Raw genomic sequence first — 27,923 nt, forward strand, 5'->3', positions numbered from 1 at the left:
GGATCCCGCCTCCGTCACCGGCTTCTGCCATCACAGCGCTGGCCGAGGCTCGGGACACGAGTCTCTGTGAGCCGCAGCAGCACCCTCCTCGCCTGCACGGCCGCTTTTTCCTAAAACTCTTTTCAACTTTCCTTTAAACAAACAGCTTTTTATTGCAAGCCCACGCCACCAAAGCCATCTCACTTCTCCCTTCATGCAGCCGCGGGACAGGGCAAACCCCCGAATGCCTCCTCAGACAGACTCCCCATCCGAGGCCAAACTCGCGGCGCAGGGACAGCATGGGACACTCACAAAAGCCATCTTTTGTGACGGCAAAACAGACGGGCATTCAGCTACAATTTTTAACAGGAGCTGGGCAGCCAGCTCCCGTATGTTCCTTCGAAAATCGCAGCTAAATTAGGCCAGCTAATGCTGCACAGTTCACTGGACAGTATCAGCATGCTCATTCATATGCATAAATGCAGATTTTCATGTTTTCATAAGTGGTGCCCTTCTCAAGGTCTGACTTCGGAAGTTTGTAGGTTTTTCTTTTTTTAATGCGATTGTTCTTGTCACTGAAGAGCAGCATGCAGAAGGGCACAGTCAGTTTCTAACCAACTCTTTATTACGCTCAACAAGGTCAAATATATCAAAATTCCAAGTTGCGGCGCTAAGACAAACCATGAAAATATGCCTTTCCCTCGCTCACATATTCCGAGCTATTCTATTGCTGGAAAAAAGCTGCCATCTCACTCAGACTGGAGTAATCCAATGGATTTAATAATTTTTTTTTTTTTTTTTCTTTTCCCCCCCAAACTGCATCCAAAACCAGAGAATGACAAGACAAACCCAAGTTACGTTCAGCATTTTTTGTCCAAAAGTCTCTTCGGAACGTTTATTTCGGAATGGCCTACATTAAGCCAAAGCACAAGAGCATTTTAAAGTAATGCATGTATCATTTCTTCAAAAGGCAAAATCAAGCCCAATACTTTGAAACTGAATACAGTCACAGACAGGAACATTTAAGAGCTTTAACAGACATCCCCTACTATTAACAAACACTCAGTTTCAAAGAAAATGTGCACTTTATACACAATTAAAATCAAAACAAACAAATAGTAATAGAAACAGCTCCATTACTTTGCATTTTCGGAATGAACTGGGTGCCGGGATTGGAATATTCTATACACTCTGCTCGCTAAGGGCAGCATTTACCGGTGCGGACAAAAGCTCACGGGACTGACTTGAGACGGGAGCTTTAAGGGGGTAACAGTTTAGATCGTTAATTGGGAAAGGGCTAATACAAACGAGGGGCGAAGCAGCTGTCATGAAAACCGGTTTTATTTCAAGCCATGAATAAGAAATCGCTGCAGACTGCGCAGAAAGCAGCGAGGGGAAAGGATTTTCACTTCTCGCCATTCGGCTGGTGAAAGGCTGTTGCGAAGCCGCCGCAAAGGGTGAAGAGCAACGCCACCCTTTTGGGAAGCTGAAAAACCCAACCCAGCCCAGAGCGGGATAGTGAGTGGATTGTAGCCACGCATCCCGTTTATCTCCAGGCTCCAAATGTCTCTCCCTAGTACTTTCAGACAACATGTTTTCCACTCAACTTCTCCATCACACTCCCAGCTTTCTGCTGGCAAAGCCTCTCTCTCTGCCCATCTTCAGGCAGCGTGTGCCTCTTCAGACTGCTGTTTCGTTAGAGGAGCGCTATTAATAACCTCCCTCTCACCCCACACAGCGTGTCCCAGCTCACCGGCGAGCTGTCCCTGCCCACGCGTCCCCTCGAGTTTTTAAAAACTGCTACGTACTTACTCTGTCACTTACTTCTTATACTTACTTAAAGACATCACCCTGAAACTTTTCTGCATAAAATTCAGAGGTTGCTCCTTTCCCGGAGCAGCGGCCAGGAGTTACCGCTAAACAAAAGCCAAAAACCAAGTTTGTTTCTAAATATCTCTGCTGGAGAAGCGGAGAAGCTCCCGCCTGACCTCGCGCAGAGGGTTGTGTCAGCTCTGGGCATGCTTACGCCGCTCGAAAGCAGAGCTGAGAGACAGCTGGGATCCACGCCTGGACTACCTGGTGTCCCGGAGCGAAATCAGACTGAAAACAATTCAGCAAAATACCTATTTTCAGCAAGTGCTTGGGTAGAGGATAATTGCAAGCGTGTGCTCGTATCCCCTTAGTTTAAATTTAACGTAAAGCCTATGCTTCGATGTTCTGGGGGACCGGAATGGAGCAGGGTTTACCTGTGTCCTCCACGGAGCCTCGCTTCTCCATCCTGCTCCTCACCAAGCTGTAACGAGGGCACTAAGGACTGAGGTAGCCTCGAAACAGAACAGTCCCGCTTGAAACAGGCCCCAAAAATATATTAAAAAGCATGAAAACCTAACAAAAAAAAAAAAAAAGAGTGGAGCAAGGTCCTGAATACATTATAAATAGTAGCAAAAAGCATACACATTTACCAGCGTCCCTCAAACGTTAATGTGCATCCTTGCCAAAAAGACACTGCCAAAGGCAGTAAATACCGCATTCTCCTTTTTCTAATTATAAATTCAAGTTTAATGCCAAAACCACAGAATGCCAAATCTGACTGGTCTCTCAAGCAGAAATCTAAATTATACATATTGCTCTGGCTGAACTAAATTCCGCAGACATAATGGAAGGAAGAGGGGTCTGGAATAAGGCAATACCATTGATATTCGGAAAGGGCTTTGTAAAAACTCTTACAGACAGCTCGTGTGTCCTGGCTGAGGGGAGAGGAAGGTTATTCCTCGAGTGTAATGCACGGAGAAACGAAATTACCATGCCTCCATCTACCCAGATTACTTCGGAAAAGACATAAATCTTCTCCAAAAGGTATCGTAACAACTTAATGCCCTTGGGGAGCGGGGCGTTATGTAACAACAGACCTCAAAAACATCCACTTCCATAGAGAGCAGATAAATATGTGGAATTACTGAATCCAGTAATTTCTGTTTGCTTTTGGGGGGGGGGGATGTTTTGCAAGAGTTTGCAGTCTCTCCTCCCTCCTGTTGCATGAAGCTTGCAGGGGGGTCCGAGCCCCCTCTGCGTTACGGCTGGCCCTCTTTGAAGACAAGCGCACTCACACACGTCCTTTTCTCCTGGAAGTAATTTTCCATGGGGAAAAAAAACCCTGTAGCATGTCACAGCTATAGTATGACCCTTCCATTTCGTCAGTAGCACATCATTTTTGTAAAAGACAGAGTCAAGAGCACCATTAACAGATGTTTTCCAAGCTTTCACTGCTCTGCTGCTCAGTGAGCGGCACCCGTGGGCTGCCTGGGTAACCGGAGACTCCTCGGTGCTGTCTGCACCATCAAGGCACTTTTGAAAGGCAGCATAGAAAGTTTTATGTTTAAAACAAGAACGACGACGAAACTGCGGACCACGGTAATAAAACTAGCAAAATGCTAACAGCTACCCATTGCTTTCTCCTCGTTTATATAAAAAACTACAACATCAGAGATCCAGTGTACAAATACAAAAAATTGTGCATAATAAATGTACTATAATACTGTACATACAGCATAAACCGTTCAATGAGAATGATTTAAATACAGCTATTTGTCTCCTGACTTGGAAGACAGAAGAATAAAGTTCTATAATCCTAGAATATGCGTATAAACCCTTTCTGAGAGGTTGAATCACTAGCCAACGGTATCCCTGAAAATAAGCAGAGTCAAATATTTACTTAATGGAAGCCATTATTCAAGGGGTTGCTGGTTATGATGAACTAGGAGAAAAAACACAATATATAAACTCAGCCAACATTAAATCCAGACAGAGTTCTTCCCATCTCCCGACTTGCTACTGGCACTGCTTTTGTTGGAGCCTGCTTTGGATTTCTTCTCTCTGGAACTGACGGGGTTGTTTTGGTTGTTGTAAGCCTGGATCGCGAGGTCCAGGCGCTCCTGAGCCACTTTAATTTCCCTCTGCAGATTTTCCAGGTCAGCAGGAATGTTTTCTTCGTTGCTTCCATACTGCTGTTCCTGAGCTATATTGGCTTTGTTCTGTTTGTAGGCCATTTTGGCGTTGGACAGTTCGGTATATTGCATTTGCTCTGGCTTGACGGCGATGTTATAGCCAGGAGGAGCAGATGGCGTATTCCAAGTAAAGGGGTAGTTATAGGTACCGGAGTCCTCCAGCTCTTTTCTCTTGTTGTTCAATGTGTCCCGGATTGTGCCAAATCCCAAATGGATCATCTCCCAGACATTCAAAAGTAAACACATGCAGCTCACCCCGTACATTATTAGCAGGAAAATGGTCTTTTCGGTTGGCCTGGAAATGAAACAATCTATTTTGTGCGGGCACGGCTTCCTGCTGCACACAAATATGGGGCTGACCTCAAAGCCGTACAAAAAATACTGACCCACGAGAAAGCCGATTTCAAACGTAGTCCTCGCCAGAAGCTGCAGGACATAAATTTTCATGAGTCCATCCTCCCGGATTCGCCGCCTGCCATCATGCTTGGCTTTGGCAGGGGCCTGCTGCTCTTTATTCTCCCGTTCGCTCTCCAGCTCTATTTCTGGGTACATCATAGGGTCTTCCTCGTGGTCCTCCTCAGTTTCCTCTAAGCCACGGTGTTGTTTCCAGCGCATGGAAAAACTTTTGCTTCTGATTCTTCTGTCGGCTTCGCTGTGTTCCACCATCCGGGCGATTTTATGAATTGCATAGCCTAAATACATCACAGATGGAGTGGCAACAAGAATGATCTGAAAGACCCAAAACCTCACATGCGAAAGAGGAGCGAAAGCATCGTAACACACATTCTCGCAGCCGGGCTGCTCCGTGTTGCACACAAACTTGCTTTGTTCATCGTAATAAATGGACTCTCCTCCCACAGCAGTTAGAACAATCCGAAACACAATCAACACTGTCAGCCAGATTTTGCCAACAAAGGTTGAGTGATTGTGGATCTCCTCTAACAGACGGGTCAGAAAACTCCAACTCATGGTGGTCAAATAATTTTATCTAAAAAACAAACAAAACCCCCAAATATTTATGAGTTTAACAGCTTGAGCCTCAACGTTACAAACGTTCAACCAAGAGTCAGAAGACTCCAGAATTTTATAACCGACACACAACCACGTCCGTAGCATCACCTGTTATCGGGAAACTCCAGCTGCCAGAATTTGCTTGAAGATCCTACGTCTCCTCCGCAGGCTTTTGAGAAGTCTGCTACAAAAAAAAAGCAGCAGTTAACTACCATTTCACAAACAAAACGTGCTCCCAAAGCTACTCCCCAGCAGAAGAGAAAGACGTGGCTGCTCCGTATTTCAAATGTTAATAAAAACATTTACAGTCGAGGCTGAAGTCTCCAAAACACGGTGGATCGAAAGGTAAGCTCCCGTGAAATTTTATGGCACTCTTGGCTACGTCCCACAACTGAGAGTGAGATTTATCTGAACTGCACGAAGGCGGCCAGGCCCTGCTAGAGCCTGAGCTGGCCATCTCGGCCTCGACCACAGCCCACGGAGAGAAACGGCCCTCTCCACGGGGCAAGGCCAGCTGTCTTCAGGCAGAAATGAATCACCCAGCCCAAACCGAGGAGGAGTCAACTGCTGTTATCTTTGATTTAAAGGCTGGGCAACCCGAGTGGCCTGAGCAGTGCGACCCTGCATGTCAAGCCTAGAGACAGGGTTTGACCTAAGGAATGGATTTGGGTTCAGTTCCTTAGGGAGGCAAAAAATCTCCCTTCCGGGGCCAGAAAAGTCTGTAGTATGTATTTTGTAGTGTTTTTGTGGGGGAAAAGTAAAGGGAAAACCTAGTTTAAAAAAGTTATCTGTCAAAACTTTTAGAAGAGATACGAGATAGAAATCAATATAAATTTGCAATCCTAACAGTAAAAAACCCCATCAGTGGAAACTCACAGCTGGCAACACCGTGAGGTATTAAAAAGAACGCAACCTAGCAACATGACAGGCCCAGCTGGAGCTCTAAGAAATAAAACTGGCAAAATACTGAGCACGGGAAGAACTGTTTGACATTGTTACAGCACAGGGAATAAGACGTCTTTCAGTCCTCCGACGATGTCAAACATCAGTTTTTCAAACATTATTAACAGAAATTTTTGCATCACAACAATATTTGGTCAAAGACCCTAAAACCACACTTGGACAAGGCTCTGGCACTCCGGTCTTAAAAGTGATTTATTCTTAACCTGGAGAAGTTCCAGGAGATTGGAAGAAAACTAGTATTTGCAACTATTGAACTTCTTACACACAACTACGGAGCTGCTCAAAGGCAAAATAATGAAATTTGAGGGGATGCAATCAATACAGAATTAAAGGATATAAATGTAATCCCCTTCTGCTGAAATTCAATGTTTCATTGAAAAGGCAACAGCACAGACACAATGCGGATGGGCTGTGTAGGACATTAGATTTATTACTTTATGACAGTGTGAGAAAAAAATAGTGCAAGAGAGTATTAAAAAAGCCCACATTAAGTGGATTAAAAGTAACAAAGATCCTGACAAATGATTCCCACATTAGAACCGAGAGCAATTGTGTGTAATTACAGCAAGTTCTGCAAAGATCGGGAACAGGCCTGGCAGCGAGGCTGTGTTTTCCCCGGATTCGACCAGAAAATGGCTGCTGACAAAATCTGCAAATGGCAGAGAAGTTTGCAGGCCGACAAATAAAGATGAGAGGTAGCAGTGATGCAGAAAAACACAGACTGCTCAAGAGGCTGAGTCCACTGAAACAAACCCACCGCTTTAACCAGGCTTAATGCAAAGACATGCAGCTAAGAAAAAGAACAGCAGTGCTTTTTTTAAAGGGGAGGGCAGTTACTCTGGACATCAGTTACCAGGGAAGGGACCCCGGGTCCTAAAGGCTGAGCATCTCAACGAGAGCCGGTGATACAGCAGAGCTCACCAGTGCAATTCTTGCCCGTGTCACATGCAACCGGGAGTAAGGAGGGGGATCTTACCTCCTCGTTAGCAAGACAGCACTCAATGCCTGTGTCTGCATCCTTCAGGAGTTGCTTAAACATCAGAGAGGGAATTTATTAGTCTCGAAACCAGCTGAAGAACGGGGAAGATGCCTAGAAGTGAGAGATTTAAAGAGTTCAATTTGTTTAGCTGGGAAACATGGGAAGAAAATGAAGGATTACCAGTGAATCATTTAATCTAGCAGCTGTCAATTGAGCATGCAATCAGTCCAAGGCTTACAATCCAAGACCTTCTTTCTACGCAACCATGCTACCATTATGACGTAGGCAGAATTGGCTGAAACTACCTTTTTAACAGGAAAAAAGACCAGAGGGTTTCAGTCCCAGTGCAGCACCTTACTGCAGCAGGTGGCTTCACCCTCTGAACCCCCCTTTCAGAACGGCACCCAAGAACAGCTCTGCAGCCCTCAGTCTGCATTAGCGAGACAACAGATAGAGCTTCAGATACCCGTACATTCGGTATTTCCCACGGGCTCACTCCGATTAGGAGTCAAAACGGGTGTTGGAGCGAGTCTGGGGGTACTGTGCAGAGTACTGAAGAGTCCCCAATACCCTGAACAGAAAAGGCAAGTGAACCCCACATCCAGAACTGGGGATTATCGAGACAAGAGCTGCAACACCCACACTCACACCAAGCTGCACCGCCAATCTAGCCACCAAGCACAGAGGTGTAATGGGACACACAGGCTGCTAGCGGACATGTGATTTGTCAATTAAAAATGAGACAAAACCCAAATGAGTTTAAGAAGGGGTTAGTTTTCACTCACTGAAAGCATTAGGGCCAAACTCTTTTCTAAAAGTAAACTACGAAGTAAATTTGAAATTAATTAAATACTGTTGCCAGTGTAAATCTGGAGTAAAAGCAAGACCTAGCCTTTAAATTCTCAGATACAGTCAATGTTTATTTACGAGTGGTTAACAACAAAGGAGTTTGAAATTGGTGCTGGTTTCACTAAGAGAGGTGACACCAGATCTTTACTTTCAGACCAGCTGCTGCCTCAACTTCTAATAAATTCTTTTGATGTATTTATCAGCCCTCTTCATGGTGTGTTTTCTACCTGCTGGCCTCACATCTGTGGTTCGCTCGTATCGCATCTTGCCAGCCATAAAGACGAAGACGCGGGTGGATCAGCCCTCGGCCTCCCCGGCCATGGTCCAGAGCCCACTGAGAGTGGGAGACAGCCACTGGAGGGCACAAGGCATCTGGCCGGCTTCAGAGCTTGCTTCAGGAGAAAGATGGGATTCACGTCCTGGATTCCACCGGTTATATAAATGAACAGCGTGACAAACCTACGTATAGACACTGACCTCACAGACGTGTACATTTAGGTTACCCACAGCCTTCAGACACGGAAGAAGGCGTTATCAGATGCGTGCTTAATAACCAAGACTTCTGTCAATTAGAGAGTCCTGGCTAGGGAGATGTGAAGTTGCTGAAGAGCTCTGATTTTCTTCAACAAGCGCGTCACTTATTCTAAATTTAGTTTTAGTCCAGAGCAGAGCTAGTGACACAAATATGGGAGAATCCACCAGCAGGCAAAGAACTGCTTTGTCTTTAAGGAAACAAACATCTTGATTGAAGCGAAATGACCTATCATTAAATCTTGCTCTCGCTGGAAATGTTCAGCCCACCCAAATTAAACATAATACAAAAGCAAAAAGTTCCAGGCAGAAGTATGGCATTTGAAATGGTGGTATTCTTCAGTTTCAGGAGATCAGCCAAGGTTAGAGGATGCATGTTTCTGCCTTTCCAACACATGTACTGGCAGGACCCAGATATATTGCAGTAACCTTCACCTAACGTACACTTAGTGTCTCACGGGTTTGTTGTTCTGGCAACATTTAACGCAATAATTTTCCATTGTTTGAAACAAAAGTCTATGGACACTGACACACATCTCAAAAAGGCAAAATGTCAGCAATTTCAGCTAGTTTAAGTCATGCCAGAAAGTGCATTTGAGAGAGACTTTCATTCCTTGTATTTGTCATAAGTTCATTCCAGCACTTGCAGTGGAGGAGGCTCCTGAGAGCCGGCAGGAGATACAATGCAAATAACATGACGCTTATCTCTGACAGCAAGCTGACTCCTGCGAATTAAAAGTTTTGCAGGCACTGACATCCAGAAAGAATAAAGAAGAATTTGGAGCAGGTACACGGGAAAAAAAGACATCAGCTTCAGGTTAAGAGATTCGCTGCAGGAAATCTCTGGAGTTATTTTAACACAGCTATTGTTCACATACAGACAGTGAACAGCCTCAAGTATGCAGCTTCCCCTCTCCAGCCCTTATGCGAGTCTGAATGTGAATTTAAACATGGGATTAATTTAATCTCATTTCAGCTTTCGCATCTAACTGTGATGGCCTCTCGCCAGTCAGGGAGGGAAGAACTGCACCTCGGAGGAGCAGTTTACTGTAGCAACCTTAAAATCCTGCCTTCGGATGAGACAGTTGAAGTGTGGCAGGGAGGGTCAGTGGGACAGGAAGAACAGAGGCAGCTGGAAGTGCAGATACTCTGGTGAAATGCTCCCAGCAATGCCTCAGACCCCTGAGATGCACGGCACCTGGAAGGTGATGTGGTTTCCAACAGCCAAGTTTTAGGAACAGCCTCACTCCAGGCTGTCAAATCCCAAATGTCTTCAGAATGTACAACACCAGGACTCATTTCACATCATTCCATCAGCTACAGACAGTGGGACTGAGTGTGCCCTCAGCAAGTTTGTGGACGACACCAAGCTGAGGGGTGCAGCCCCTCACTGGAGGGAAAGGATGCCATCTAGAGGGATCCTGAGAGGCCGGAGGAGTGGGCCCATATGAAACTCATGAAGTTCAACAAGGCCAACTGCAAGGTCCTGCTCCTGGGTTGGGGTGATCCCCAACACCGGCACAGACTGGGAGGTGGGTGGATGGGGACCTGCAGAGGACTTGGAGATGCTGGAGGTTGAAGAACTGGACGTGAACTGGCAATGTGCGCTGGCAGCCCAGAAAGCCAACCAAACCCTGGGCTGCATCAAAAGCAGCGTGGCCAGCGGGGCCAGGGAGGGGGTTCTCTGGAGTCCTCAGCATAAAACAGACATGGTTGGACCTGTTGGAGCGAGGCCAGAGGAGGCCCCGGAGATGCTGGGAGGGCTGGTGCCCCTCTGCTGTGAGGACAGGCTGAGAGAGCTGGGGGGGTTCAGCCTGGAGAAGAGAAGGCTCCGGGGAGACCTTATTGCAGCCTTTCAGCACTTAAACGGGACTTATAAGAAAAATGGTGACTTATTACCAAGGCCTGTAGTGACAGGACAAGGGGCACCGGTTTTAAACTGACAGAGGGCAGGTTTGGACTGGACATTAGGAAGACAGATTTTATCATGAGGGGGGTGAGCCCCTGGCCCAGGTTGCCCAGAGAAGCTGTGGCTGCCCCATCCCTGGAGGGGTTCAAGGCCAGGTTGGATGGGGCTTGGAGAACCTGCTCTGGTTGGGGGTGTCCCTGCTCATGGCCATGTTCCAGAGCGGAACAGGGAGCTGAAGCTCTCAGGTCTCTCTGAATTTCAGTAGTTCATCAGCACCTCCTCAGACAAGGTTTGTCTTAACCAGCCTATGTAGGAGAAAGATTTTGTTGCCAAAAGGCAGTAATCAAGGGGAATATATTTACAGGAAGACTTTTTTTCCCTTAAAATATGTCCTCCCATGTCATGCTAACGAAATTTGATTAATTTATTAATGATTTATTTGTTTTGCTTTGTTTTTAAGCAGTTTAAAAAGACGTGTGCTGAGCAGAAAAATAATTCAAGAATAAATGCATGGCAATTCTGTTGATAATCAAAAGAGGTTTCATGCTGCATGAAAGCAAAATTGGGTCCACAGGCTAATTAAAATAGGATTTGAATTAGGATGAATGAATAATCTCATTTACATTTAAATGTAAGAAATTGCATGATTTATAATTATTTTTGAGGAACCACAGGGGTTCCTTTTTTTTTTTTTTTTTTTTTTAAAAACCTGAAAAATGAGTAAGACTTTACCGTTCCAAGAAAGGAGAAAGTTGTGGCCAGACCCAGTCCCGGCAAGGTACCAGCACACCACAAATCCTGTTATCCTGTTGAGCATTATGCCAACGCCACCTGCCTTCCCAACAATTCCAGCATCCATCCTCCTAAGCAATGTGAGGGGAAGGATGCAGGGATCCTCCTGGGATAAGAGAATTCATTGCTATCACCCTTCCATCATTCGCAAAGGAAGTGGGTTCAATCACCACCAACTTCATTCCTATGTTTTTCAGGAGTGTTTACAGCACTGTGCAGCTGAAAAAGAATAAGAAAACAACTCTACAGAGTGTTATTTTTTAATCTATATTATAGAATATTTGGGAGTGAAAAGGCCGGAACTTTCTGGACAACACAGCGCTTTTTCAAGTAAATTCTTCATCATCTGGCAAGTCTCACGTGGCAAAAAGCAGAAAATGGTTTTGAAAACACCACAGCGTCAATGTCAATTTGGAAACAATTTCTGAATGGTGCCTTCAAATCCCAGGCATGTTAACAAGGTTCTGCTGATCCCCAGACCAATCCCCTCCAGTCTAAAAAACCCCTCGTTGAATTATGAGACCGCAGATCCTATGCAGGATATAAATAGAACACTAAAATACGGGTAAGAGGTAGAGATACAATAAGATTCTTGCGCTGTCAAAAAAATAAAGATGTCAAATATGTATCTTTTTGAAAATCAACATACACATACCCACCCGAGCATTCAGCTTAAAGATAAACCGGAATTCGCAGATAAGACGCGAACCTCCAGTAGCCTCAGCATGCCCTCTAGGTAATGCTAACATGGAAAGCCAGTGACAATTTTAGCAACACTCCCCCGCAGTGACACAATTCAAATGAAATCGCTATGTGTTTCGTGCTGGCCAAAACTAGCATTTACTTCACCTACAGCAACCACAGTCCTCCTGAAAGCAGCATTTCCAGGGCAGACACCCCAAAGCACGTGAGATCCTGACTTTGGAAGAGCAGTGTCCATCGGGGCAGCCCGTGCACCCTGTGCTGCAGCATGAGGACATGACAAGGTTGATCTGAGAGCAGATGCCTGCAGTGACAATAGGCTTCATCAAAAATGGAGGCTGGGCTGTGGAGTCTCTGTTATCTCATGAAATTTTTTGAGAGCTGTTTTGGGGTCTATGTCAGCCTGCTTCCCTTTTCAGTGTCCCTTCTGAGGTGTACCAGCTCCGAGACTGGTACAGCAAGCTCCCAAATTTGGCATTTCTGTAGCAACTCGGGACAGAGTCGTCAGATGCTTAGCAAACCTGAGCAAGCTGCTCATCAGATCTGTCCTACAGACTTAAGGTATCAAGAAACAGAAGCAAGCCCCAGACGATGCCTGCACTCTGGTGATGTGAAATGTAATAATGGAGAAAACAAAGCGGTCAGCAGATCACACGGCGAGACGCGGTGTGCTCTTTGACAGTCTTTGCAATGAAACACTTGATCGTCAGGGCAATAAACCACAGTCAAACCCACACGGCATCGCACCAAACCTTGGTCATACCAGCACAGTACCGGGACTGAAGCTTGCAAAGTGAGCAACTCTCCCTTCGCACAGCTTGGGGATTAGGAATAACCCCACCAGTGAAGAGCTGCTAACACTGGAGCTCAGAAACAACCCGGGAGTTAACTCTGCCCGAGCTCCCCAGAGCATTCCCTCTCTCATCTCACCCATCTCCTTTTCTAGTAACACACACTTCAAAACATTTCTCTATGATATAGCTTAACCCTACCAAGCCCACATGGTTTTGAGTAGCTCCTATACGAACTGGCCTCATACAGCGTTGGCAGCTCCAGCACGACTTACCAACCCGAGTTCTGCCCCGCTTTTGGCCTCAGCGCTGCTGCGCTTGTTCCTCGCTACGTAGGAGCTGGTAACGTACAGCAAAACTCTTTCCCTGCGTAATTTAGTTGGATGTTGAAAACGAAAAATTACAGGGTAGGTGAAAGGGCAATATTTTTTCTTTTTTTTCAAAGAGTTTGAATCTGAAGCTCAAGTTATACTAGAGAAAACACTCAAGACTGCAGTTCTGAGATCAAAGCCAAGTGTTTAAACCAAAACCTGAGCTCTTGGATTGCCAGCCCAGGCTATCTGCAGACAACGTGGCCAGGGAATGGTATTCATACCCTTAAAATCATAAGATCAGGATGATACCCTCAAGAAAGACTGTTCCTACCAACAGAAATGACCATGAGACTGCGCGAGCAGTGGTCTCAATACGGATTCAGGTCTACAAAACGCTCCCGCCTGTGAGCTGTCAGTTCCCTTTCTTCCACACCAAGCGGATCCTGCAGGCTTTTCCACGAGATGATCATATATATATACAGTACTCATCTCCCAAACACCAAGAACTTCTTTCTAGAAGCTGCTCCGAAACTAGATACCCATTTGGTAAGATACCACACGCTCCCCGGCTCAGGGCTACTAAACCCTGGTTCAGACGCACAAAGCATTACCGCTTGCCAAAATATTCAGAGATCAAACACATCAAATGCCCAACAAGTCCGATGCTGCGACAGCTTCTTTGTAAGCGACAGAACCACCCATTTACTTTAGTCATTTATTTATATTTTGAACATGCTTAACCTCTAGCTACCCTTGTACCCATATGTGTTACCCTAAGAAATGTATAATATTCCACCAACCGGCAGCTTAAACTACCATGTTCTACCTCCCAAAGCTATCTCTAGAGCAGGTTGGCAGGTCCAGGTCCAGACAGGTTTTAAATACCGGAGGAGGATGGAGACTCCACAAGCTCTCTGGGCAACCTGTTCCTACAGCCGACCACGCTCACGGGAAAAAAAAAGCTTTTCTTATGTTCAAGGGGAATTTCCTGTGTTTCAATCTGTGCCCATCACCATTCCCCAAGTACCACTGAGGACACTCTGGGACAACAGCTGCAAAGAAATTTTTACTCTAAGAACGAGGGGGGACAAGTTACAGGGACTTGAAATACACTGGCAAGTGATACTGCGACCTAAGATCCTTCCCATTCACACTGCACGATGACTGCCCAAAAAAGCAGGGGCTGCTGCTGTGCAGTCACCCCCAACATGCCCTGTGCAATTCCACTAGCATCGACACGATATAAACACAATACATTATTAAAATATTAAAAAAATTGTACTGCTCACTATTGCACCTGTGTTCTTAGCAGTTACTTTAACAAATACTGGCAACGGCAGAATAAAGATGGAAAAAACGCAGTAGGGATGACGACAAAAGGCAGGTACCAAGTGACCAACACCACTCCAAAGTGACAGAGCGCGACAGACAGCGGGGCTGCGATTACTGCACACACCTACCAACAAATCCCACAGATTCAGCTCATTTCAAGATGCGCTGGCTGGCTTGTGAACAGCTGAGGGAAGGAACTGCAGGATGGCGTCCCGCTTCAAACTCCGCAACAGACCTGTGTGGGCAGGCCCAGCACTGTCACGCAGGGCTGCAGCCGGGGCGGGGGGAAGAGCAGAGCCCAGGCAAAGCAGAACAGCTTGTGCACCCAAAGGAAACAGGAGCACCATTGCCTACCTGACACTTCAGACCTAAGGACGGACACTTCTGCATCGAGACCCAGAAGAGGAGCAAGAAAAGAAGGAAAAATTGTATTTTCCCAGACAGACCAAAACGGTCTCTGGTCCAAATTGAGGAACACACAAGTACCGTTGTGTGTTACAGCCACAGCAAAGGCACCAAGGGACACATGCTGCTGGAGACCAACAGCCTTTGCATGGGCCAGAGCATTCAGCACTTACCTGGGTGCCTCCATCTCTCTCGCAGCGAGGTCTGGGGAAGGGCATCTTCACTCGCATACCGTTTCAGTCAGGCATCAGAGAGATTTCTCTGTCTTGACGTGATTAGCGATTCGAATAACCACAACACCCCTTTAACTACTCCTGATTCCACTGCAGCCAACAGCACCACAGCATTTCCCCATCGGGCTCCTCCTATATGCTCAGAGGGATGAGTGTCAAAAGAAAATGACACTCTCGAGGCAGCTGACCCAAATATCACTCTCACGGCCATTTCGGGAAAGGAGAGAGAAGCCAAAAGAGAGCAATTCTGTCGGCTCCTGTACGTCAAAAGGCTCTCACTTGGCTGAGCTGGGTACAATCGAATGGGGATGAACACCTAATTCATCCACCACCATATTATGACAGTCAAAAGAAACTACGATAGCGTTTGCTTCATAGATAAGCCTCAAAAACTAGTATGAATGGCTCGTAAGTAAAATAGATACCACATACACAGTCTGCCACAACGTCCCCAGTCACCCATTCTGTAACATCTAAGGATGGCAGTTGTTTCACTGTGACCCAAATTAAAATAAAGATGATTTTTCTTTCCCAGCTCTGTCATCTGATGAGGCATGAGATGCTGCCTCACCCTACAATGGTACCAAACTCATCCCACGTTTTCTTCAACTGCAGCTTTGTGACTAATCTTTACAGAGAAGGATGTTCAGCAGGCAGACAAGGCCATTGCAGTGAACGCTACAAACCCTCACCACCAACTGCTTTACAAGACATCCAGCACTTGGAAGAGCTCTGCTAAACCTGGTCAGGACTTTCTACCCACTGAGCTACAGAGGCCCAGAAAGCTTTGCAGACTCTTGTGACCTTACACAACTGTACGTCTCCTTAGGTGGGGAGCACTAAGCTCAGGATGGTTGCCAGCCACACCAGAAGGCCATCTTCTCACTGTCAGTTACCTGTACGCCACAACAATCTATGGGGATGGTGTTGGGAACACCTACAGCCAAGAACAGAATGACAATGCCTCACCAGACCATCAAAACCAGTCTCTACAGTGACGTGGTGCCCAGTGCAGGCACGGCCGCACGCTGCACGGATGCTCCTTCCAGAGCGCCCTGCGTAGAGCAAGGGGTCCGCTACAAGAAGAGAGCAGCAAACACACAAGCTCACCAGGCAAGCTCGCTCGCTCTCCTGCCAAATGCTGGCCTGCTGCTTCAGCTTCTCTCAAGTGTACTAAACTGCAGAAATAAATGAAGAGTTTTGTTTCAGTAAATCGGGTTTAAGTACAATTTGTTTTGAGAAAAGACGCGCAGTAAATCAGAGCAGACTGCTGTACTGGCATTAAGATTTTACTCCAGCTTGAGTTCAGCAGGAGTCTTAACAGCTTTATTTTGCCAAAGATAAAATTTAGAATATAAATATGCACATAAATTCACTATGTAAATTATTTGTTGAAAAAAAAATAGTTCCTATAGTGAAATAAGAAAACAAAAATTGTGGTTTTCTAAAAGACTTGAATACTTTTCTAGACCCCCTTGGGAAGGGACCTGAAGCACTCGCTGATTGAACTCCCTATGCTCCACCACATCAGCTGGGAGAACATGCATATCAACTGGGTTTTTTTTTTCTTTCTGAGAATAGCCGCAAATAACTTCTACTTTTTGAGAGGAAGCTAGAAGTCCTTTTCCCACCATGCCTCATGCCACAGAGAAAGGCGCACTTCACCAAGCACAAAGTAGCAGGCGGGTCACTTTTTGCCACTTGACTGCTTTACACGGCCATGTACTTTATCAGACTGCTTATCAACAGAGATTATGAAAATTAGCAGCAATTTTAAGGCAGATTAGCCTCCCAAATGCATGGAAACTGCTCAAGTTCGGCATTTGACTTGACATGAGAGTGCAAATGGGATGAGGCTATGCTATGTACTGCTTTTTGATCCTGCCGGAGATGGAGAAAAGCACACTGAGACACTGCAGACACAATTGTGGGCAACGCAACAGTGCCAAGCTTATTTCAAGCTTGCAAGATTTTAGGAGGGGGGTCACATCTTGATACAACCTTGTTAATCACTGAGTGAACTTCGTGCTTGTTCTGTACATGTTCTCTTCAACCTCCAACCAGGAGACAGCAGATCACCACCGTTCAGCAATACCACAGAGAAATCACAACTCGCTCTCTCAACACAAAGCATGTGTCAGTGTAAACAGGATTATAGAGCACTGGCCAGGTCAGTGGTCTGGCCTTAGAAGATCTTACTTAGAAAAGTATCTAGAATACTAAAGACTGTAAAAAAGCTTACTTTTCTTATAACTGAAAGAAAATAATAAGAGCATGTAATAACAGAACCTACATCAAAAAGAGAATCTCCTTGTGGCCTCTGCAGTCTTTGGACAACCCAGTTCACTCCCAAGCCTGGCTAAGGCCACGCTGCAAGATTGGATACAAGTAATTTCCCATCTGCATTACCAGAATAAAACATTCACAGGAAAATAGGAAGCAGTGACAAAAAACATTCACACACTGGATCGCTTTAGTGATGAACGCAAACACAGCCTTATCATTCCACCTAGCACGTATTCAAAGATCTATCACCAGCTACACCAGCTATCGCTCTAGCGGTTCTCTGAAGGGTTAAATCCCTGCTACGCACAAGGGGCCCAACCATTTTCTAACAGAGAGGTGAGTAGGCCTGCTTGTAAAAATATTCTTAATACAAAGGATACTTAAGTATCTGCCTTATCATATCTCCTCGTTCACTGAAAGCAAAGGGGGATTGGCTGCAAGCAAGGTTAATTCCTAATAAGAAACCACTGATTATTTGGTGGATTCTCTCCCTAAGGCAACCCATACCTACTCTGCCACGTTCACAGAATCACAGGGTGGTTTGGGTTGGAAGGGACCTTTAAAGGCCATCTAGTCCCACCCCCTGCCCTGCGCAGGGACACCTCCCACCAGCCCAGGTGGCTCCAAGCCCCGTCCAACCTGGCCTTGAACCCCTCCAGGGATGGGGCAGCCACAGCTTCTCTGGGCAACCTGGGCCAGGGGCTCACCACCCTGGCAGTCACTAATTTCTTCCTAATATCTCATCTAAACCTGCGCTCTGTCAGTTTAAAACCATTGCCCCTTGTCCTGTCACTACATGCGCCAGTAAAAAAAATTCTCTCTTGTAAGTCCCCTTAAGTATTGAAAGGCTGCGATAAGGTCTCCCCAGAGCCTCTTCTCCAGGCTAGACATCTCCCAGCTCTCTCAGCCTCTCTCCATAGTGGAGCTGTTCCAGCCCTCTGACCATTTCTGTGGCCTCCTCTGGACTCGCTCTAACAGGTCCATGTCTGCCTTGTGCCAAGGCCCCAGAGCTGGAGGCAGCACTGCAGGGGGGTCTCCCCAGAGTGGAGCAGAGGGGCAGAACCGCCTCTCTCACACTGCTGGCCACACTGCTGCCATCTATCCTATGAATAAAATAGTTCCTCCCCCATCACTTTGTTACCACTTCAGATACCCAGGGGCAAGCTGAGGGAGCCTCCCTGCAGAAAGCCACCACCAGAAACAGGTTCATTTCTTAATGCTACTAAAAGAGATGACAATGCCACACAGGAAAAATTAAGTGACTTCTTTACACACCTACTCACAGAACTAGAGACAGAGCCAGCCACTCGCCAGCCCCATTCCTCCGGGGACTCTCTGGGAAACTGGCTCATGCTGAAGTGATGGGAGAGGAGGTTATAAACAGCCAAAAGGAAGAGTATCGGGCTGGGAGGACTGGGCAGCATTCACCTGAGGTTAACGGAGCTCAGAGCTGGAACAGCCAACCTGGTCACAGCCTTCCTTAAATTCGCCTTGGTACATGGAGGTAAGCGTCATGCCAGCTCTGCAAGACAAGGGTGGCAAAGAAAATCCTGGTAACCTGCAGGCCTCAAAACCCAACGCTCGTACAAGACTAATTAGACAATATTATACAGACCAGAACCAGTGGACAACTGATATATCTGTATAAACATGATACATCAGGGGGAAAGTCAGTGTGGCTTCTGTAAAGGGACTTCCAGCCTCACAAAAGGCGCCAGACTACCTGGATTTTTAAGATTTGCGAGTCTCTCTCATCAAAGGCTTCTTGCAGGGACACCAAAAGGCCAAACCAGAAAAGGGACTGTCCCTCCGTGGACAAAAAACTGGGTGAAAGAAAACAAAGAGTAGGAGTAAACAGTCATTTCCTGCACAGGAGGGAGGTCCCAGTGGAGTTTCACAGGCAGAGAGGCTGGGAGCCGTGCTGGACCAAGGACACTGTTTGAGTAAAACACAACAGCGAGGAGTGTGGGGTGTGACCAAGGATCCTGATGGTAATAAGCAAGGCAAGGAAGATAAGCAACCACGGAGAATGGCAGAAGGACCTTATGGCTCTAAGTAAGTTGGTAATAAAATGTCAGAGTCCATATAAAGTGAAGCAAACACTGAATAAAAAAATAGATCTCAGTTTCACACTAAAAAAAGACATGCCCTGAGATGGCCTCTGCAAGCAGGAGATCCTGGGGCTGACAGGCCGCTCCACCAAAGCTCTGGCACCGCTCAGCACGGTCCAGGAAGCCAACAGCATTTTACCAGTGCTAGAGAAGGACAAGCACATGAAAAGCGGACATTGCTGTGTCACCGTGAGCGCCTGTGGTTCACCCACATCCCGGCCACGGCATACGGCTTTGGTCACTCTCACCATCCCCCTCATGGAAAAGGAGAAGAGGAGAAACAGCTTCAGAGAAGAGGTATGGACTGGCTGGAGAAGGAACAGTGAAAAAATGAGAAGGCTGAGGGGGAAGAGGGTAGGAAGCTGTAAAATCTGGAATAGCCCAGAGAAGGAAAGCCCCTTAAAAACTGAAAAAAAAAAAAAAAAAGAGAATGCTTCAACACAATGGGTAAGTCTTGAGACAGAAAGCAGTCAAAATGCTGAGAGGGGTTTCAGACACGCTTCTCCTGTGCTTTCCCCGTCACATCCACTTGGGCCAGTGTCAGAAACAGGACTCCGGACCAGGCGGACGTTCAGTCTGATCCAGTGCGGCTGTTCTGAAGGAGCCAAGAGCGAGTGTCTCCCCAGGAGGCTGTGGGAACAGTGTGTTAATGAATCAGCTAAAAGGAAAAAAAATTGGTACCTCAGGTTATTAATCATTGATAAGTTACAGGCGATTGGTATTCAGTATTTACTTGTCGGACAAATCTCACACAATCGGCACACACTTGAAGGGCAGCACTGATTTATTTCTGTCAATATCTCTCCAGCACAGTCCTCCAGGGGACAGGATTTTGCAGCCACCCAGATCAATAAGGTTTTGCCACAGACTGCAAAGAGAGCAAGAGCAGGCTGAGGAATACAAATCAAGCTGGGTACTGCCACAGAGGTGAGCATTTCAAGTAAACAGTCCCGAAGGAGTGAAGAGTTCACATGAACCAGGGAATAAAGAAGGTCATTTCCATATGGCTATATGGAAGATCCCTGTGTACTTCCTCCCAAATGCTTCGATTTTATTTTATTTTTTTACTATCCCAGGAATCACAGTTTCCACTATGAAAATTCTCCTTTCAAAATTAGTTTAACTTCATATTTGAATGTCAGCTAAGCAACTTCTGTAAATGAATGTCTGCTTAAATTAAAACTTAGTCAATTCTCAACTAAAAAAGTGTTTCTCGTGAAAATCAGGAGATTTTTAGTAAAATCTGGAGATGCCGCACACAAGATAGCACACCTGCAAGATACGCATGTGAAGAACCTCCATTAATTTTAAATCATTTAGAAATGTATTAACCCCCATATGCACAACCTACCACCCAGCCCCTTGCCTGCCCGCCCCCGAATTACGCAGCATCACTTGTCAGCTGTGCCCCTGAATCCGCACCAGAGCCAGACTTCGAGGAGTTAACAAGGAGTCAGAAACTCACCCTCAAGGTAGCATTGAAATCATCTACACACAAGAAACACATCACCCTTCCAGGCTCTCTACTATTTTAAGCACGAAGAGAGATACAGAACTTTACAGATGACGACTTGTTATACCCACGTCTGGCACGGCTGCACCACTCATGACTGCCCAACGCTGGGGTGTCACCGCCAGCAGGAGTCGATACCCTCCAATGCTACAAGTACCATCGCTCATCCCAAGAGCCGCGTATTCCCAAGACGCACCACACCTAGAGCCAGGTTTAGACCCAGAAGTCATTTTTCCACATTCCTTCACCAGTTCAGCTCAATCAGAAAAGCAAAGTGGAAACACTGGCTGTGTTTTTGGGGAGGGCTTTGGGGATTTGTAGAAGAGAGGAAGCACTGTGCACAACTACCTACCAGGCAAATAATCCAACCCCAGGAAAGCGGATTAACAGCTGGGCGGAACACCGCAACGAGTGTTCAAAGGAAAAATACTAAAATGCAATTGTCGGCCACCTCTCCAGCACCACTGAATGTGACATTCGTACTAAAAAGAACGGCAGGCACAATGTGCGGGCCATCCATATGTATGCCTTCTTTTCCTACTTCAACGGTATCTTAAACGAGGTCAGGCACACATACTCAGAATTCTTTTCTGACAAATTTGTAACTAAAAAGGTGGAACTAATATCTGTAAGAGCCGAAAGCTGGTATCATGTCCTTATTTAGGCAAAAAAGCTGGCTGACTCCAACGATTTTCATCTAAGCAAGGTAATAGGGAGAAATCCTTCGCTCCCGTGTAAAAATGTAAATCCCAGGTCAGTGAGTCATTTCAGCACGTGTCTAACGTCAAGCTTGAAAGAAATCCTGCTAATAAATGGGCTGCTTGCATATTTACAGTTAGGCATGGGCTTAAGTACCTGGATGATCTGGAAATACCCATTAGCCCCCGGAAAAGAGACTAAAACAGGCTGGTTCGTGAATTAATCACAGTGGTATGAACAGAACTGCTAATATTAAACTAGGGGGGGATTGTATGCACGCGTGTGTGTGTGTATGTTGAAGCATCTGTTCAAGTTTAGGCATATAAAACATTTTGCAGCCCAATGACTCCACAGGGAAATGCCTCATACATCAGCTCATCTGACTCAATTTTTCCATCACATTTCCCTTAATACAGTTTTGTCCATAAATACACTATTCGTTTTTTCCAAAAATAGCTTTTTATTTATAGAGTCAGAAAACCCTGTAACTTCTGTTATTACTTAAAGCCCTGGGTTCTACTCTGAAATGTAATTATTGAGGAATTACTAGCCAATACCGAGGTACGAAACTAAGTTATCTGCGTCTGCTACCATATTTACCATTCTCAGTATTTCCTTCACCAGAAAATATCCCGTAACATCCTAACTGCCCAGCCATACACTGCTGCATGTCAATTTAGCTCACAGCACATCAGGGAACTTTCACCTTAAATGTTCGTTTTACACAAAAAAAAGAGCCGAGTTTTTAAAAATCCCAACCAGATCTTCCAGACAGTTCACAACTGGGGGAGAACAGTGCGTCACTACCCGAACAGTGATAACGATTCATATTTATGGTATGAGGAGGTCAGGAATCTCACATTGCCTTCTTCCTCTCCAAGGAGCATTCTGAAGATAAATTCATCTTCGTGGCTTTTAACAGAAAGGAAACTACCTTCCAAAACTGTGACAAAGAATGCCCAATGAATAGATAATTTACATTTTTCAAGTATGGAGTTTTTTTCAGAGGCAGAATTTAGACATCGAGCAACACCGAACACAGCAAGTGAAATGTGATTTAATCGAATTTGACCATTAATAACCACAATTCCAGTCAAAAGAAAGCATAGCACCTTATTACACGGCACGAGTGCAGGACAGTGGAATTTCACTCCCACTGCTCATGGGAAGTGCAAAGACCAGCTGGAAAGGCTGATAATGACGCGGGGTTCTGCAAGAAAATATTCATTCACAAAACAGGGCAAAGGGGATTGTTTCCCCCACAGAGGCGGCAGCGCAGCCGCCCTCGAGGGGCTGACCAGGCTGAGGTTCAGGGACCCGTTTTTGGAGGCACATCTGTGATTCAGTGAATCTTCCCATGTGCTGGGCAGGGATGCTCAGAGGGATCGTGTGTCTCCATACAGGTCATCTGCGTTAAAGCAGAGCAAGTATAAGAAGCAGGGAACATTAATGGAACTTTTTTCACTGGAATAATTTGCTTCCTATTAAGCAGACTAAAATAAATAAATCTGGAGCACAAACTCCATAAAACATTTTGTTGAGTGGCAGCACGAAAAACAAAAGCTGGAAATGGAGTGGGATGAAAGGATCACCTTCCTCCTAATGAGGCAGCAGCGCCCATCCTCTCGGACCACAGAGCGGCCAGACAACAAAGGGGTCCATTATCTGCCCAGGATTTTACTCCAACTGTTTAACAATCATTACCCGCTGTCTGAGTTTGTGCCGCTATCCAGGGAATCCTGGCTGAGCAATAAGGCTAAGGCATAAAATTGGTACCTGCTGCAATTCACTTTGTGTTGCCAATGTTTAAAAACAGCAATGGTGAAAATCTGAGGTAGTGTTAGGAAAGAGCCACAAATTGCCTCCCTTTTCCCAGCTCAACGCTAATAGTGAGGCTACAGACTCATTCCCTAACTTTTTTTCTCAGCCCTGCAGCCCCTCACAGGTACAAATGATGACAAGGGGAACGCTGGCAAATCACCAAAACTCAACCTGATGAGCATGGTCTGCCTGGGCTCCCCCGTTCCCGGCTCGCACGTTCCATTCTGTGTTTCAGCAGCTCTTGGTTGAAAGCTCACTACGATATAACAAGTCCTCACCGGCCAGCATAAAAGAAGCACCAGTCACACTGCGAGCGCCTGCTGGCTCCAGCGCCCCCAACACACATACTGGAAGCACAGGAGTAACCAGTAAGTAACCAAGAGTAACCCAGTCTGTAACGTACCAGGTTGCTTTGTTGGTCCCGCGTGGCCGAGCTACACCTACCTATGGTGGCAGAACTACAACTGCACAGATCTCATGCTCTGCTTGGCAAAAAGTGATGTTTTAGGAGAGTTTGGGGCTTTTTTGGATTCACAGAAGTTGCTGGCAGTCAGTAAATTAGTAAGTCAACAAGTCTGCAGATTAAAATTCATCACAAACTCTCCATCAGCGATTAGATTTCACAGCTTATAAGAATTTTGCTCTTCGATCTTGCCCTTGTTAGCTATAAAACCATATAAAGCCAGAAAAGACCTTTTAATAAGATAAAGTTTCACCTATGCAACACAATTCCCACAATTCTTTAGAAAAACTGTGGCCACAATTAAAACCCTTCAGTACGTACTAAAGCCTTTGCTAAATTCTTAAAATTGGTCTAAACTTGCATAGCATCTGATCACTGCCTTCCTACACCTTTGTCCCCTCAAACACACTCATAAACCATTTTCTTAATGAGTTTTCTTTTAACCTTCCCTTTTTTAAGGGACGGACAGGACCGCTGGAAGTCCTCACTGTCGGCATGTTTTCCAACCTTTCCAGGCTCTTCTCTAGATTGTTCAAAGCAAGCTGCCATGCTCTCAGTCTGTGGCCCCAATTTTTCAGTTATTTACTGGTATTTGCATCACTTGCAAGTTACCTGTGATGACCTGGATGCTTGCTTCGAAGTAACAGGCAAAAATAGCCACTAATGAAGGGCTAAGAATGGGCACATGTGGAACCCATCTAGAAAATAGGTATTTCATGACAATTCCTCATTTATAGTCATTCAAACCTGTGAGCTACTTTAAAAAACCCAAAAAAACTTGATGTTGCTGCATCAATTAAGAAAACACTTAAGTTTTTTTAAAGTAAAATGTTGTCTATTAGCAATAATTCAACAGGCCACTGTTCCGGTGATAATACAAACTCACGACTTTAGTGTTAAAAGTACTAAAGGTAGTCACATTGGTAAGAGTACGGCCCGTCATTAAGATTTTTTTTTAGTAACTTTTCACAATTTAAACTGATCTGAAACTCGACAAAGCCAGTTCTAAAAGCCATTACAAGGATGAGAGAAGCTGGGTGACGAACGCAAGTAGCCACAAGAAATAGCAGCTGAATGCTTTTTCAACACGGTGGTCTTGTAAAGCAAATTTCACTTTGATCTGAAACACAAACCTTCAAACACGTGTGTCAAAGCCTACTAAAATCTGCTCCCGGTTCTGTTTTGCCCCATCCTTTGCCATTTCAATTCAGAAGTGTCAGTCGAGTTACTGTTTTTTGAGAAAGACGCTGAGAAGGGATTGTTTTCTTACAAGGAGCCACAGAAATACTCGCAGGGCAGAGACCCCCGCTCACTACAACCGACCCAGAGCTGCAGCCACGCGCTGTCAGCACCCCATCAGCCCCGGCTCACCTGAGCTCCAGCTGCGAGCCCCTCACCCCCTTACCTCCCGTCCTCCTCGGCCGCAGACATGGTCAGGAGCCCCCGGCCATCCAGGATCCCCAGCTGCACCGTCGCATGGGAAATCCCTGCAGTCAAAATACTCTACCCCGGCTTCAATCGTCACGACCGTCTACTCGTTAGGAGCCTTTGCCGCTGACCAGAGAGAGGAGAAGGACGGACGCCGAGCAGCCTGCGCATTCGTCAGACACAGAAAATATGTAACGGTTCACCCCACCCACCGCCAAGCCCTCCCGATACGCTTCAGTCACCAGCGCGACGCGAGAGGGAAAACAAACATCATCCCCCCCCGCCTTTTTAGAACTGCAGAAACGCTGGAGTTAATTTTAGGATTGCTGGAAATACAGGACTTTCAGCTGTTTGGCAGTCATGGGGGGAGAATAAGTAAAGGCACAATGAGGCTTAAGTTACCTGTGTGTTTGTATATTCACTTTCTTTTAAAAATTCTTATATATCCCGCCTCATAGAACGGAGGTTACTAGTTCCCCCAGGAAAGCACAACTTTAGAATACACTTGGAAAGAATCAAAAATACAGAGAAGGGAACACTTCATCTTCCTAATCACGAGTCTTGACACAAAACAACAGTTTTCTCCTCTTAAATGACGTGAGAAAGGGTGGGGTTTGGTCACTGGATTGATGGCTGGTTTGCTGAACATCACCATGAAACAAATTTCTAACGGAAAGGGACAGATTTTTTTTTTTCTACCAATTATCCTTGACCTAGAGTGGGCAGAAGACACGGAAATAATAATGGAACAATCAATTGTCTGTCAAATGCAAGTTTTTTTTGTTCTTCTTCTTATTTCTAAATACTAACTACACGCCCAACGAAAAAGCTGGACCCAGCATTACCAACTGTTGCTCAAGAATCCATACTGTACATCCACGCCCTAATTAAATCTCTGTGCACTATCTCCTATTCGTAATTAATTTGACGGTGGAACAAAATTAGCACTTCCCTGGGAAGCAAAGTCACAATGACCAGAAAGAATCAGCACTAATTCCTACCAGTAGAAAAGAGAACTAGCTAAAAAAAAGCCACTAAAAATAACTGTGTAAATGTCATTCTTGTGAAATTTTACAACAATGGGTGAAAGTTAAGCCCGACAGAGGCCAAAACTTTCATTACCCGATACAGGCAGTAGATTTTATCTCCTCATGCTCAGCATTCAGACCAAGCGCAGAGAAATGTCAAACGGCACGGCTGTAGCCCCAGTTAGCTCGAGACAGAGTTAACTCGGGCTATCAATGGCATTAGAAATGTTTCTCTGGCCAAGGAGAGCGAGGAACTGCTGATTTCTCAGCTCGTGTTGGTGCTACAACAGCGTCTGCTGCCGCGGACTGAACACTCGGGGATCTGCCCAGCACCGTCCTGCTGGGCTGAGGAGTGGGGATGGCTGAGCCGCCTCTGCGGAGAGTTCACGAGCAACTTGGTGTCTCTTAAAGTTAAAAAAATACCTGTTATTCGCAGCTAAGACCAGCATAGCAGAAAAAAAAAAAAAAAAAAAGGAAAATTTACCACTGAATGTGGTAAAAACACTTCAAAGGCTGCAAACTACCAGCACCCAGCACACCTCTCTAACGCCAGGAAGCCCCGATGAGGGTTCACTTGGGAAAAATGCGCTAAAAATGCCCGTCCCCGAAAGCCACCTCCCCACAGCCCGACCCCAGTCGTGTCCCTGCCCTCTGGAGACCGGGGGGACAAAGCTGACGGTGCCGGCTGTGGGCAAGTGGCGGGGGGATGTGCGGGCCCGCCTGGCCCACGGCAGACGCCGGGGTCCGGAGGGGCGACCAGCACCTTGCAACGGCTCCTCTGGGCCCCTCGCTCCCCTCGGAGCCCACGGCTCCCCTCAGAGCCCATAGCGGCCCTCAGCCCCCCACAGCTTGGTCCCCTCAAAGCCAATGGCTCTCCTTAGCATCCTGCCCGCCCTCAAAGCCCATGGCTCCCCCTCAGCCCCGGCGGCTTAGAGCCCTCAAGCTCCGCGGTTCCTCTCAGAGCCCATGCCCCCCCCTCAGCGCCATGGTTCCCCTCAGCCCCCGAGGGCTCGGTCCCCTGAGCCCCTCCGGCTTCGTGCCCTCAGGCTCCGCGGTTCGCCTCAGACTCCCGCCTCCCCTCACAGCCCGTGGCTCCCCTCAGCTCTCCCGCGGCTCGGTGCCCTCGGAGCCCACGGCTCCCCTCAGGATCCCGCCCCCCCGCCTCAAAGCCCACGGCTTCCTTCAGAGCACATGGCTCCCCTCAAGATCCCGCCTGCCCTCATAACCCGCGGCTCGGTGCCCTCGGGCGCCGTGGCTCCCCTCGGACCCCAAGGCTCCCCTCAGTTCTCCTGCCTCCCCTCAGAGGCCACGGCTCCCCTCAGGATCCCGCCTCCCCTCAGACCCCATGGTTCCCCTCAGAGGCCACGGCTCCCCTCAGGATCCCGCCTCCCCTCGGACCCCATGGTTCCCCTCAGAGGCCACGGCTCCCCTCAGGATCCCGCCTCCCCTCGGACCCCATGGTTCCCCTCAGAGGCCACGGCTCCCCTCAGGATCCCGCCTCCCCTCAGCCTCTCACGGCTCGATCCCCTCAGAGCCCATGGCTCCCCTAGAGCACCCGGCTCCCCTCAGCCCCCCACGGCTCCCCTCAGAGCTCCCGCCTCCCCTCAGCCCCCCGCGGCCGCGGGGGGCTGAGGGGAGGAGGGAGCTCTGAGGGGAGCCCCGCGGCCACCCGCTCCCCACTCACGCCGCCGCCCCGCACGGCTCCAGCTCATCATGGTCGCGGCCGCCGTGGCGGGCCCGCCGAGCCCGGCCGGGGGGCGAGGGTGGGCGCATGCGCGAA

General features: G+C 46.9%; 1 protein-coding gene across 9 annotated transcripts; it reads right to left on the reverse strand.

The window, feature by feature from the left end:
• Positions 1-83: 83 nt before the first annotated feature.
• Positions 84-27,882, reverse strand: GJC1 (gap junction protein gamma 1). Of its 9 annotated transcripts, none has more exons than XM_054224542.1 (5): positions 27,828-27,860; positions 25,093-25,278; positions 6,934-7,047; positions 5,103-5,178; positions 84-4,971 (listed from the first exon to the last, which is right to left on the reverse strand). In XM_054224542.1, the coding sequence occupies exon 5, from the start codon at positions 4,950-4,952 to the stop codon at positions 3,771-3,773; it is 1,182 nt and encodes a 393-aa protein (XP_054080517.1). In that variant the 5' UTR covers positions 4,953-4,971; positions 5,103-5,178; positions 6,934-7,047; positions 25,093-25,278; positions 27,828-27,860; the 3' UTR covers positions 84-3,770. The 9 variants fall into 9 exon arrangements, with proteins under 9 accessions (XP_054080517.1, XP_054080518.1, XP_054080514.1 ...); XM_054224543.1 differs by lacking the exon at positions 27,828-27,860 and adding an exon at positions 26,238-26,400 and having other exon boundaries at positions 5,103-5,175; XM_054224539.1 differs by lacking the exon at positions 27,828-27,860 and adding an exon at positions 26,238-26,400.
• Positions 27,883-27,923: the final 41 nt, after the last annotated feature.

The sequence above is a fragment of the Rissa tridactyla genome, chromosome 19 (genome assembly GCF_028500815.1).
Source record: "Rissa tridactyla isolate bRisTri1 chromosome 19, bRisTri1.patW.cur.20221130, whole genome shotgun sequence".
In the NCBI taxonomy this organism is placed as follows: domain Eukaryota; kingdom Metazoa; phylum Chordata; class Aves; order Charadriiformes; family Laridae; genus Rissa; species Rissa tridactyla.

Excerpts from the sequence above, each read along its gene's own strand:
- GJC1 (XM_054224548.1), bottom strand. The coding sequence starts at position 4,952 with ATGAGTTGGAGTTTTCTGACCCGTCTGTTAGAGGAGATCCACAATCAC.